Below are 13,837 nucleotides of genomic sequence, written 5' to 3' on the forward strand. Positions count from 1 at the left end.
CCTACGAGTCTTCTACAGCCTACGGTGTTTCTCCCACCATGGTTTGAACGCACTACGATACTTTCATTGGTCGATTTTAACCGTGCGCGGTTGCTTTGGTTTAAACACTGTGTTAAATACAATAATCTTAGATTATACAAAGCGATTGTTCAATTTTATCATTTAAATAAAAGAATAAGCGAAAATATTTCATTCAGTATCTATACGTTGCTTATTAATAATATACCTATACGTTGTTTATTAATAAATACCTATGCGATTTCGCATAGAATAGAAAGTACGTTTTTCTATCACGCACCGTAGAATTTGAAAATTGTACGTATGCATGTATACTTACGTTCCTCTGTTCAGGTATTGCAAAAGAAAAAAGGCGTTAGCCGTTTATGCCGTTTATCCTAGGAATATCGTGTAACGCTACTGCGCAGACTTCACCTCATATGGAGAAATGTCCCTGGAAAACCGCGGTAAATTTAATAATCTCTTCGAAATTATGCACCATATACGTTACCTACTTTCCAGATATTTGAGTGTTTTTAAACAGAATGAATAGTTTAGCGAATAGTTTAACTAGCTAGCCTGGAACTAAATGAGTCTTGTCCATGCTGGAGTGGAACCAAACATTGTGGATTAGTTTTGTATACGTAGAGTAAAATTTATTAACAAAAGTACAGACGCACAGGCGTACCTCCGTACCCGTTCACTTGGTTTGACCCAGGATAGGTGAAAGTTTCACTTCACGGTCAAACGTTTGAAATGGCGAGAGTAAAAGATGGAAAAATCATTTACCAGAGATGTCCATTCCAAGTAAGTAAGTAATTGGAAAGCGGTGTAACACTTGACTACGCAGTGGCTGTGTAATTCGTGCGAGCTCTCGCGAACGCGGGTTCCATCTTCGTTGGATATCCCTATATTCGTGTAGTTCGCGCTTGTAGTTCAATATCGCGCACGCGTATTCTACCTGCTGTAAATCCGCGTCGTCGTCATCGTGACACTGTACTTGCGTTGTGCTCGTTTCACGATACATGAGCGTGCATTGCTGTACAACCGCATATATACACGTCTAGCGTTTAACGGTTCGATCGTAACGTGCGCACACGATAATCATCGATTCCAGTTTACCGTGCATTTGGTCGGTGTGAAACTTTCTTTTCCTAGGGGAACAATAAAGTCTGCTCTGCTTTTGATATGTCTTCCACCGAGTTTCCGAGAACAACTTGTGAGAAAGCGCACTTCTACTTAGTGATATTGGACACATAAATGCCATAATGTGTTCGAAGAAGAACGTATCTGCGTCTACGTGCCTGGAGATGTTATTCCTGCGTCTCCTTTGGACATCGCGGGGTTAAACTCTCGGCTCGACAGACAAGCTAGCTGGGTAGATAGATAGGTAGCATAAGTAGTTAGAAAAAGGAAAGGAAAAAGAGAGAAGACAAATAGAGTGTCAGTGGAGAAAGCGAACAGGCTTTCAGTAGGGTTTCGAAATCGAAAATCCCAAGAAAAAGACGGCCGATCAATGTCTTATTTGTGATGGGAGTGCCTGCGCGGGGAGCACTCGCGGCGATTGTCGCCATAAGCGCATTCGCCGTCTACCTAAACAGCCTTAATTGCGGCTTCGTTTTTGATGACATTTCAGCGATAAAGGATAATCGCGATTTAAGGCCTCATACACCTCTGAAAAATGTCTTTTACAATGATTTTTGGGGTACTCCTATGCACAAGGTGGGTGAAACTATAGAGGCGCTTTCAATTTCCCCTTCTCTTTCACTCTTGTCTACCTTCTTGTGTATTGATCCGTTCAACTCTTCTCCTCCTTCACCTTCCCTTTCGATTAAGTTTGATCCAATTCAAACTTATCAGACACAAATTTATCTATCTCATTTCATTTAACTAACTCATTTATCTATCTCATTTCTGTTTAACTTACCAAGGCTTTGTATACTTCTTTTAAATTAATTTTTTCTCATTAGAAAAATCTTCTGCTAGTAGTTATTTTATAGTTATTTCCTTTCACTTTATCAAACATTTTCAGCAATAAAATTAAATTGCCATTTTATACACAGCATAAAAATTAATGATTTAACTATAGAAGAATTATTAGTGACTTCTTATTTATTGCCCTGAAAAGTTCTCTGGACTCTAAAATCAAAATTACTTATTTTATGTAACTTTTAAATAGGAGCAATCGCACAAGTCGTACAGGCCATTGTGTGTTCTCACATTTCGATGGAATTACTTGATACATCAATTGGATCCTATGGGATATCATCTACTTAATGTTATTCTACATGTTGGCGTATGCTTATTATATTTTAGGTACGTTTTCTTTCTCTAAAAATATAAATAAAAAATAATATATAATAATCTATTAAGAGAAACTAACGGTACAACAAATATGTTTTAATTATCATTGCAGGACTTGCTTGATGTTTCTATCCGATTCAGCAACTTTTGTGTCTTCTCTCCTGTTTGCGGTCCATCCCATACATACAGAGGCAGTAAGATCTTCAAACTGTGTTTCACAGATCGATCGATTCGATCGACGTTACCTGAAAATTATATGAGAATATTATTTGGTAATTGTTTCTAGACTTTGTTCTTCCATTCGGCGACAATGTGTTGCTGTCAAGTCCAGATTCAAAGGGTCGACGTCGAGCGATCGATCTCTCTTTGTAGTTCCTAGTTCATATTTAGATGCATTGTCAGCAGATAATCGTGTATTAAGGTTACAGGAGTAGTTGGAAGAGCAGAAACATTGTCATCATTATTTTATTTAGCAGCTTTAATCACATACACTAAATGCTGCCGAGGTAGAAGATCTACAGGTAATTCATATTCGCAATATTATTCGTAATTGAATGCTAATTATATATTTCATTTTGTTTTAGGATGGAAATCTCTGATATTATCTATGTTGTTTGTTTTTACTGCCATGTTATGTAAGGAGCAAGGAATAACAGCCACTGCAGTTTGTGTATTGTATGAGATTTTTGTTGTACAAAAGGTAAACACTCGCACAACAAACAGTATTTATTAACGCTAAATTAGGCAATGCATTAAAAAGATGAAGATTTTTTCATATTATTCTATCTAGAAAATATTCAAATCATCAAATATTTGTTATCTAACTGCATTGACTATTTTTTAAATTGCATTACCTGTTTAGGTAAGAGCAATGGATATTTTCCTAACATTAAAGGCTGCTTTCGGTGGGAAAAAGATATCGCTTGCTTGGTCCAGTGAAGGTACAAAACGGTTGACAGTTCTTACACTTGTCACGTTTAGTTTGCTTATCCTACGACTACATGTAATGGGTTCGAAGTTACCTGTATTTACCAGGTAAAAATTTAAATAAAAATTTCAATGGAAAATATATTTTCTAAGCGGAAATTAATTCGTTAATAATATTTTAGATTTGACAATCCCGCATCAGTGGCTCCGACACCGATAAGACAGCTTACCTATAATTACCTCGCAACAGTCAATTTAAGACTGTTATTTCTTCCAAATGATTTATGCTGTGATTGGACTATGGGAACGATACCACTCATAGAAAGTTTTACAGATCCTCGCAATCTTGCTACTATAGCTACACACATAAGCATTCTAGCATTGTTAATAACGGCAATTTTAACACCTAATAGGCAAACTTCAATTATACTGATCATGGTTAATATGAAAACATATACTATAGGCGTGTCTTCTACTTACACTAGAAATAGATAAAAAATATATTATTATTTTTTTACAGAGTTTGGCTATGATGATACTCCCGTTTTTACCAGCTTCAAATCTCTTCTTCCCAGTTGGATTTGTCATTGCTGAAAGAGTTTTGTATGCACCGTCTATGGGATTTTGTATGCTTATTGGATATGGATGGAGCATTCTATGCGACAAAAAGTATATCCTATTTAAAAATATATTTTTTAGTAGTTTAAATTTGATCAAAGTGTAATCTTAATTCTCATTGTATACATAGATTCAAGAAGATAACCCTATTTTTATTAATAACTCTCTTGGCTGCACACACGACGAAGACTTTCATCAGAAATTATGATTGGTTGGACGAATATTCCATATTCATGTCAGGTCTGAAGGTGAATGATCGTAATGCGAAATTATTTAACAACGTTGGGCATGCCTTAGAAAGTCAAGGAAGATTCAAGGAAGCATTGAATTTCTTTAATATGGCTGTGCAAGTTCAAGGCGATGACATTGGTGCACACATTAACGTGGGAAGAACTTACAATCATTTAAAAATGTTTAAAGAAGCTGAAGATGCATACCTGAAGGTAAAAATATATGACTTTTAAACGAATGATATTTGCTTTTTTACCATTTCTTTTCGTAGCATCAAAACAAATGAGACATTTGAAGATACAAGTTGGGTGGTATATATCATATACTGTTCAGTCAATAATGTTAATTTTTTTTTTTCAACTTAGGCAAAGTCTTTATTACCTAAAGCAAAACCTGGAGAATCGTACCAAGCGCGAATAGCTCCGAATCACTTGAATGTCTTCGTAAACTTAGCAAATCTAATAGCCAAGAATGCTACTAGGTTAGAGGAAGCCGATTTGCTTTATAGGCAGGCCATTAGTATGCGTGCCGATTATACGCAAGCGTATATTAATAGAGGCGACGTTTTAATTAAACTTAATCGCACAAAGGAAGCTCAGGAAGTTTATGAACGAGCTCTTTTTTATGATAGTAACAATCCCGATATATATTACAATGTAAGTAGTTCAAAGATGTGTGAAAAAGTTAAATTAATTAAAAATATTGATCAAAACAAACGTATCGTCTATTAATATGGTAATTTGATTTTCACAGCTGGGTGTCGTATTCCTAGAACAAGGAAAAGCATCTCAAGCCTTAGCATATCTCGACAAAGCTCTCGAATTTGATCCAGAACATGAACAGGCATTACTAAATTCAGCTATTTTACTTCAAGAACTAGGTCGTGCTGAACTACGAAAAGTAGCCCGAGAAAGGCTTTTGAAGCTTTTGCGAAAAGTATTTATTATAATGTAACGTAATATCAAAATAATATTTTTAAATATTGTTTATATATAATATAAGTTTACTTTTCAGGATTCCAATAATGAACGAGTTCATTTTAATCTGGGTATGTTGGCCATGGACGATCACGATAGCGGAAGCGCGGAAAGATGGTTTCGCAATGCAGTAGCCCTCAAAGAGGATTTCCGTTCGGCGTTATTCAATCTTGCTCTGTTATTAGCCGATGAACAACGTCCCCTCGAAGCTGCTCCTTTCTTAAATCAGCTAGTTAGATTTCATCCGGACCATGTTAAAGGATTAATCCTTCTAGGCGATATCTACATAAACAATATAAAGGACTTGGATGCTGCTGAAAATGTAAGCCAACAACAAAACAAAACAAAAATGAATTTATTAATTACTAATTTACGTTAAAAATACTAATAAAAGTTTTTAAATGGTTACAGTGTTATCGTAGAATATTGCAGCTGGATCCGACAAATATTCAGGGTCTCCATAATTTGTGCGTTGTAATGGTGGAGCGCGGTAAATTGGGGTTGGCTGCTCAGTGTCTGGAACGAGCAGCAGCGTTGGCACCCCATCAGGATTATGTACATAGACATCTGGCCATTGTAAAGGCTCGCATTAGCAGATTACCTCCGGAACAACGTGACACAGAGATTTTTGACGATTCTTTCTGGCAAAACGGCCCCAAGGAGATGAAATTTAACATGGGAGACATTTCCAACGGTAATAGTGCTGGAGGTATCAGTGGTGCAAGTGGTCCAGGAAACATGGAGAGTAGTGGTAGTCAGTTTCTAGGCAAAACGGACTCTGTCTTCTCGAATCATCATAATCATATAAGTCACAAAAAGAGCAACACAGACTCGTTAAATAATCATGTTGCGCACTTGAAGAGTTCACCAAAAAGTTCTACAAGAGTTCCATTGAATGAAGTGCAGCCGAAAGTAAAAGATACGCTCATCAATCAAGATAGACTGTTGAATTCGAATGCAGAGTTAAAAGATGAGCAAGAATTCTCGTCTGGAAAGGTTTTCGGTAAAAGTGTAACCGCAGATGCAACGGAATTGACAATCGATCGGGAACGTGCGACGAAAACAATTAATTCGGAGAAGTTCAATGGAGCTGCGCCAGTATTTTCGACTGGTGGAAAGCATGCTGGAACTACTCCTGAGAAGGACACAGCACTTTCATAGTATCGACGTTTGAAAAATCCGCCGAATACTGTATAAAGTTATATTATTCTACGTATAACGAAGGAATACGGTGGTACAGTCGTATAGAGCTAATGTGTGAATATAAAATAAATACAGAGTATTGTTTTATATGCTGTACGAGAGAAAAAAAAAATAGAACGTTTTGTAAAATATATTTAAAAAATGCGCGCTTTTGTTCTCTCTTAACCATTCACTTAATACATTTAAATATCTTCTTTCGTTGCTCGTCGACAAAATTATCCAGCTGCTCAAAAAAAAAAAAAGCAGAAAACTTTTTACGCAATAAAACATAACGACGACTTTGCATTCGATGTAAGGAAAACACTGGCGGGTGCTTTCACATAATGCGCTTAATGAACGTATCGTTACTATATCGTTCACTACTAGACATTTTCGTAACTTTTTATATAAAGTAACCCAACGATCTTTTTTGCTAATACACTTTTTCTACTCTTCCGTAGATAGTCGTCATCTCTTCGCGAGCTGGTAAGTGCATCCCTTTGCATGTGCCCTTCGTTATAATCAATCCGCTCTTTTCTACCGTGATTTAAATTTATGGTCATCTATCCTACACAAAAGATAAATATATGAAATAAATAGAAAAAGACAGCTAAATTTTAAAAGAGATTAAAGAAGAAGATAATCAGTGATTAAGCGTTTGGATTAAAATTAGATATCTATCACTGCAAGATAGTAGTAACAGAAGCAGTAGTAATAAATAATAAAGTAACGCGATAATGGACCAGGAATAAAAATATAACGCCAGGCTAAAGGAGGAAGATCGGCTAACAAGAGCAAAGAAGAAGTGTATGGACTGTTCGGTCGTGTACGTTCTCTTGAACCGATTTACGTTAGTAAGGGAAGAACTTGTGTGCATGTTGCACGAGAATTGTTGCTTTTAAACAGAGCAGAACAATTCTAGTAATCGGACCATCAAGTATCGAACGCATCTCTCTGTCTTTATTTATCTCTATATCTTTCCTCTCCTCTCTATTCTCTTTTCTGTCCCTCCCCATCCTTCGCCCCTTCCCCTCCCCTCAATTCTAACTCCCACCCTTCCTTCTTTACCCCTCTCTCTCTCTCTCTCTCTCTCTCTCTCTCTCTCTCTCTCCTCCTCTTCTCTCATCTTTAGATCCTTTATTTTGAATTTTTTTACTTCACCAAAAGTTAATGAATAAAGTGGTGTGTCTAAATGAGTGTAAAAAATCTTACTGTATTTGCTGTGTATTAAACATGATCTCTCAAAAAGAGGACGTATTTGGTGTAACAAGTGTTAGGTATTTAATCGTGTATTTAAATTTTAAAGATACGAGATGTATTGTGGAACGGAAACGGTGCTTAACAGTATCAATGAACCAAATGAGATGAAGAGAGACAAACGGAAAAAAAGAACAATGCATTATTATAAATTATTCTATCTCGCTCTTCCTTCCTGTCCGTTTTAATCGTCGATATTAATTGAAAAAACACTTGTATATCTTCGATTAAAAGTAAAATTAAAAAAGACAAGTAAGATTAAAAAAGGACAAATGAAATGATTTCCACCGAGAATTTCATCTTATAGAACCGTAGAATATCTGAAAATTTGAAAAATTCGATAAATACGATAAATAATTGCACATAAAATAGGTATACCGTATATACGTGAGAGGTTACAACTTCGCAAGAGAAGATAAATTGGAAAAAGAATAGTGAATATGAACAAAATACTTACATATATATATATATATATATATATATTGAAAAGAATGCAAACGTTCCAGTTAGCCGAGGACTTTATCGTTTACAATTACAATTATCAAAGGGTAACTTTCCAATATTGCACAAACTAGTTCTTCATGTAGTCGTGTAAACGATATACAGAGTAAATTTCAAATTATCGTTCTAAATTATCACTCGAGATATCGGACATCGATCGATTCGATGAAACGGGTATAATATAATCGCAATCGATACAAGTCAATATGGAGAATTTTTTAACTGAACAGTAGAGAAACAAAAAATAAATGTATTTTTTGCTTACATTTTATTTATTAACTTTATTTTTTATCGGTATTTTTTACGACAATCTTATCCGCCTTACTACGTTTGCGTTTGGAATATTGGGAAATACAATTTAAAATTTTATCGAAATAGAAAGTAAGTAAACGAAGTAAACTCCCAGAATAACAAATCTTTTTGCATACAATAATTATCATTCATATTATTTTTCATTTAGCTTTATTCTTTGAAAAATACATTCTCACTTGTTAAAGTCTTATCGGTCTACGTTTTTTTTTTTTTTTTTGTTTATGTATACATTTCTATATGTTATATTTCAAATAGTTTATATTAACTTTTGTCAATGAATTTTATACATAAACAAAAAACGTAAAACGATAAGACTTTAATATATATGTATACGCACATAGTGTTCTGATCGATATCTTTATCAACGCACTATAGTAAGTAAATCATTTTATTTTATGTCCATTTTTATAAAATTTAACCTTTCCCGTTACTTAAATTTCGATATTATCTTATTTTAGGTAAATAGGATTTAAAAATGATATGTTTAATTACGGATAATATAGAGTAATCTTAATTGATTTAAGAGTGGAAGTACCACAAATATCCATGGAGTTGAATAAAATGTTACATTCTGGGAAATAGCAGTTAAATAATATCTATGTTGCTGGTGGAAGTTATATCGACACGGTATGTTATCATTACCAATAAATCATTTCCTAATGTGATAATTACTATTAGCATCTTAAACCTACACGATCATCTCTCTCTCTCTCTCTCTCTCTCTCTCTCTCTCTCTCTCTCTCCAACGAGGTCCTTTACCTACAAATCTTTACTAATAAATTTCAAGAAATATTAATGGACAGAATTCCTATTTTTAGAATCGAATTTATTTCAAACTCTATATTTTTAATTCTATACTTGATAGATATGCACTGAGTTTTAGAAGGAAAGGAGAATAGAAAGAAAAATTCTTTCGACGAAGTATATACTTTTGATCGATTTCCTATACAGACATTTTTCCGAAATATTTACGCGTGTGGAGATACAAAGATATTCAAAAATATTTTACACAAGGACATTTACAACACGGAAACATTTACTGTGCAAAATTCACATTTACACAAATGATATCTAAAAATAGGTCGTTACTCGACGACTGGTACACGATGGCAACAGTATGGGGCACCAATAATGATAAATTCCGATAAAGGTTAATAAAAGCGATTTAAATAGACACACTTGAGGATTCATTTATGATACTTGATTTTCGAGTTCATCCATACAAGTGTTGATTTTTCATTTTGAAAGCTAATTTGTTGAAATCTATTCAAGAATGAATGTCATAATTTTCTTTTGCTATTATATTTAAATATTATATTAATTGCATTATGGCGACAGTACACGTTATATGAAAAATCTTGTATTATACCAATAGTATTCTATTATAATATGTAGTTAATATCTTTCTTCTTTTATACATCATTTATACACCCATAACGAAGATATATATCTATTTATTACTCTTCTTTATCTCTTTGTCTATTTCTTTGTCTCCACTTATTGAAGTGATATAAAATTTTATTAAACAACCGATTTTATTGCTACTTTGAAAATGTTCCTTTGTTTGTAGATGTCCGCATATCGAGTATACACGCTCGTAACTTTGATGCTTGTGATAGCAATCTTAATGCCGGAAGCGCAATATACACGATCGGATGTGTTCCAGTATGACCAAAATGGACAGGTTGTAAACGACGTGCCCCACCAATATTGTGGTCGAAAACTATCGAGTACTTTACAAATAGTCTGTGGTAGTGTTTATAATACCCGATTTAAAAAAAGCAATCAAGGTAAGCGTAGAAGGCGTGTATTGCCATATTTTTTACACAAATTAAATTATTTGTACTAACCGTTGGATTTAGAATGAAGAAACTTCGTAAAAATGTGAATATTTCTTTACTGCAACTTCTACAAAAAACCAGTTTTTTTCAGAAATGGAGGTGGATAATTATATGACATATAGTTACGATTTGCATCCTTACAAGTCCATTGAAAATGCGAGGAAAATGTTAAGGTCTCGAAGGAACTCACGGGGAATTTATGAAGAGTGTTGCTTAAAACCATGTATGATAGAAGAGTTGAAATCCTATTGTGGTTCCCGTTGACACGAGAATCATTGTTCTTACTTGAATTTTCAAATTATGGAAATTCTGAAATATTTCATTGCTTACTAAAGTACGCTAAAATTTTAACGTCGAATATTGTTTTAAAAAATTTAAACATTTACACAAGTATAAATACAGTAGTAGTGCTCGTTTTAATTTATGATCCATACGATCAAATGTATTTATACAAGTTATCACCGCTTTTCTCCTGTTACTCAGTGCCTTGAACTCGATCAATACGAGATCAAATCTTGGTTGGTTTAACATACGTTATAATACATAGCGTATGTTATGTGCATATATAAATATTAACGTAACGATTTACGTAAAAAAAAAAAAAAACTATAATTGATGTACAGTAATTAATTTTCTATTAAGTATCTGATAGAAACTTTATTAACGTTATGTCAGTTTTAGTCGCAACGGTTTATCCGAACGAAAAGAAGAAAACTTTATCATAGAATTTGATCTCACATGAACTTGATCGTGTATACATGTTGCGTAAGGACAAATTAAATGTTAACAATTAAATATATACTCGCGTGTCGTAATGCTTTTCTTTAAAAATGAACAAACACTTAAACAAAAATTAACAATGGTCAATAGGTTAACTTTTATAAGAATAAAAAGTTTTGTACATAATATAATATACATACATATATATATATATATATATATATACGCATAAATTATTTATTCTGTTTATACGCATCAGTAAAAGATTTTATAAAGGACTAACATTATTTTAAGTATTTATCGTACTATTTAAAAAATAAATTCTCATCGTTTACCAACTTTACGTATATATGTACATGTGTAGATGATGGGGGATTATACAGTTAGATTAGGAAGTTACAAAAACAATAAAAAAATTAATTTATGCGTATTATGTTATGTTAAGATAAAAAAAATGAAAATAAGATTTTTGTAACCTGAAAATAGATATAAAATTTTTATAGGTAAAAGAAATAAAGACTGAAGAATCTTTATATCACATGAATAAATACTTTGTAAATTATGGAAGTGGAAGAAATTTATAGTTTCACAATTTCTCCAACGATTGTATCCAGATTTGCAGTTCAATGGTCTGAAGACAATCACATATCAATTCTTACAGAAAAAGGAATTCATATACTTGTATATAAGTTTCCATTAAATCAATAATATTAATACTATATTTCTAGCTATTGCAATATTCATTATAATGTTAATTTTCTGTGTAGGAATTGATACCATCTCCAATGTCCCCGTATTCGACTATAAAATTTTCTAGATCATTTATTTATGCACCTTCAACATTTCCGGCTGAAAATGTATCTAGCAAAATAGAATATCAAATTTGGAATATGGATCGTGAAGCACTTTACTCATTCATGATGGAAGAAAGTTTGACACCAAAATTGTCTAATGTAAAAGAAATGACACCAAAAATAATTAACTTGGCATGGTCACCACAAAATTTAATATATCCAAGCAAATGTATTATTGGAATTTTAACTTCAACGGGTACTGTTATGACAGCTTTCAAAATTTCTAAAAATTGGTATCCTGCACATGATTTATCTTCCATACGTTATAGTTGTATGGAACAAGAAATTAGTAAAGAATTGAAAAATAGTAAAAACAACTCTGCTTCCTTCGAAACATTAAGAAATTGTATAAAGGCGCTACAAGCTACTTGTTTCACTTGGAGTAAACTTTTTGTAGATTTTGCATACTTTACTGTCGCATATCATTATGGAGACATTGTTATCTTTAAAATTCCCAGAATAACGGATTGTAATGAAATACTAAAGCCTACAATTGTGGGTACAATAAAATTAAACGAGCATGTTAAGATAAATGCTCTACATTGGATTACTATTGACACAAGAATGCATTTAATTATCATTGGATATATTGATGGACGTTTTTATGGACTTAAAGTTGAGGAGTGTAATCAAATTCTTGAATTAAAATCTACTGAGAAGTATTATGATTATATGGATCGTATTCCTATTAGTGCTATAAGAATATTTTCTGAAGGCGATGCAAATAGGAAAATTCTCATTGCAAAAGGTAATTTTGTATTCATAATATATTTTATGGAAAATGGTTCACTAAAAGATATGCAACGTTTGCAATTAGAAGGCCTCACGATATCAGGTAATTAAAATACCGTTTGCCACTACACAATTTACGGCAAGATATAATATGAAATATAAAGGAAGTATTTGTTTTAGGAATGACTTGCATAAGCCCAGATTATGCATTGGTCACAACTGAAAATGGTTCTATGTTTGTAATTCATTCAGAAGGAAATCACTTCTCGAAAACAAAAATAAACAATAAATTGTCCCAAGTTCATATACGGTATTTAGGTCTTGCGCATTCTTTAAATTCAGTTATTTTTATAAATGTAACTGCTCCAGGTACTATGTATGACCATTTAGTATTGAAAGAGCCAAGCAAAATACATATGTTTTGTTTGAAAAATGAAAACTGGGACCCATCATTTGTTCTGGTGCAGAAAAAACATGAGAAATTTGAGCAATTGTGGGATTGTTTAGAAGCGCTTAGGGTAAAAGCAACAAGAGCTCAAGATCCATCGATTGTGTTACCAAGATTTTCATCTAATTTGGAATCTTTATCCTTGCACAAGTTACGAATTGTAATGTGGACATCAGTCATGACGGAGATTTGCAATAAGAAGAAAGTAGTCCAAGGAATAGGTAGTATTACTGGAGAAATATCGGATGCTCAGCCTTTAATTTTTCTCCACAGTGCCTGCAATTACCTTACACTACTTGAAAGAAAATCATTTCTATCGAAAGAACAACTATACTCTATGAGTTTATTGAAACTATATCTGGAAGCATATGTAACCAAAGAAGGAAACCAAAAAATAACTCTACTTTCTGAACAAGTTAGAGACGTTTTAAGGAAGATATCTCATTTCAATTTAAACACTATCGAGACCTGTAATTTATGTGACCAAGTGATAAATGATTTGTCTTGGAAAGTTACCAAGTGTAAGCACGGTCATATATTACCTAGATGTGCTATTACTCTTTTGCAAATAACTGATGTGCAGTACAGGATATGTCCAATATGTGGTTTAATTTTTCATGAATGTTTGGAGCATGAATTTAAAGAGACCAGATGCCTTTTCTGCGATGTACCTGCGCTTCAAGAAAATCGTGTATTAGAATCGAAGCATTACATTCCATTGGAGAAAAGCTTGTCCAAACCGCAAAGTAGTATTCTAAATATGATTGAAAATCAAGAAATGGAAACAGTCACAGATGAATCATAAAATATGTAAATTAGGATTATAATTATCGTGTAACAGCATGTAAATATAATATTAATCCATATGTAAGTATAATAATAAATAGAATGTTTGTAAATTCTTTATTATCTAACTATTTAATGTAATTACTTATT

At 33.1% G+C, this 13,837-nt stretch overlaps 4 protein-coding genes across 9 annotated transcripts in view; all 4 read left to right on the forward strand.

Moving 5' to 3' along the window:
• Positions 1-1,259: 1,259 nt before the first annotated feature.
• On the forward strand, positions 1,260-6,403 carry LOC143430917 (protein O-mannosyl-transferase Tmtc3). The gene is made up of 13 exons (XM_076907391.1): positions 1,260-1,719; positions 2,177-2,313; positions 2,414-2,495; positions 2,723-2,822; positions 2,886-3,001; positions 3,164-3,336; positions 3,411-3,666; positions 3,749-3,897; positions 3,977-4,289; positions 4,443-4,733; positions 4,831-5,013; positions 5,092-5,376; positions 5,466-6,403. Exons 1-13 carry the CDS (start codon positions 1,528-1,530, stop codon positions 6,213-6,215), a joined length of 3,027 nt encoding a protein of 1,008 aa, XP_076763506.1. The 5' UTR covers positions 1,260-1,527; the 3' UTR covers positions 6,216-6,403.
• A 1,567-nt stretch (positions 6,404-7,970) lies between these two features.
• Ilp-2 (insulin-like peptide 2) lies at positions 7,971-10,469 on the forward strand. Of its 2 annotated transcripts, none has more exons than XM_076907447.1 (3): positions 7,971-8,041; positions 9,877-10,096; positions 10,239-10,469. In XM_076907447.1, the coding sequence occupies exons 1-3, from the start codon at positions 7,985-7,987 to the stop codon at positions 10,409-10,411; spliced, it is 450 nt and encodes a 149-aa protein (XP_076763562.1). In that variant the 5' UTR covers positions 7,971-7,984; the 3' UTR covers positions 10,412-10,469. The 2 variants fall into 2 exon arrangements, with proteins under 2 accessions (XP_076763562.1, XP_076763563.1); XM_076907448.1 differs by lacking the exon at positions 7,971-8,041 and adding an exon at positions 8,823-8,933 and having other exon boundaries at positions 10,239-10,468.
• A 330-nt stretch (positions 10,470-10,799) lies between these two features.
• Positions 10,800-13,759, forward strand: LOC143431078 (uncharacterized). Of its 2 annotated transcripts, none has more exons than XM_076907587.1 (4): positions 10,800-10,912; positions 11,371-11,548; positions 11,635-12,556; positions 12,634-13,759. In XM_076907587.1, exons 2-4 carry the CDS (start codon positions 11,429-11,431, stop codon positions 13,704-13,706), a joined length of 2,115 nt encoding a protein of 704 aa, XP_076763702.1. In that variant the 5' UTR covers positions 10,800-10,912; positions 11,371-11,428; the 3' UTR covers positions 13,707-13,759. The 2 variants fall into 2 exon arrangements, with proteins under 2 accessions (XP_076763702.1, XP_076763701.1); XM_076907586.1 differs by having other exon boundaries at positions 10,806-11,017.
• Positions 11,426-13,837, forward strand: part of LOC143431079 (putative ATP-dependent RNA helicase DDX17) — a 37,275-nt gene continuing 34,863 nt past the window's right edge. For all 4 annotated transcript variants that reach the window (XM_076907590.1, XM_076907589.1, XM_076907588.1 and 1 more), the window contains exon 1: positions 11,426-11,434. In XM_076907590.1, the coding sequence (XP_076763705.1) occupies positions 11,429-11,434 (6 nt within the window). In that variant the 5' untranslated portion in view covers positions 11,426-11,428. The remainder of the gene's footprint in view (positions 11,435-13,837) is intronic.

Source organism: Xylocopa sonorina, chromosome 16 (genome assembly GCF_050948175.1).
Source record: "Xylocopa sonorina isolate GNS202 chromosome 16, iyXylSono1_principal, whole genome shotgun sequence".
Classification (NCBI taxonomy): domain Eukaryota; kingdom Metazoa; phylum Arthropoda; class Insecta; order Hymenoptera; family Apidae; genus Xylocopa; species Xylocopa sonorina.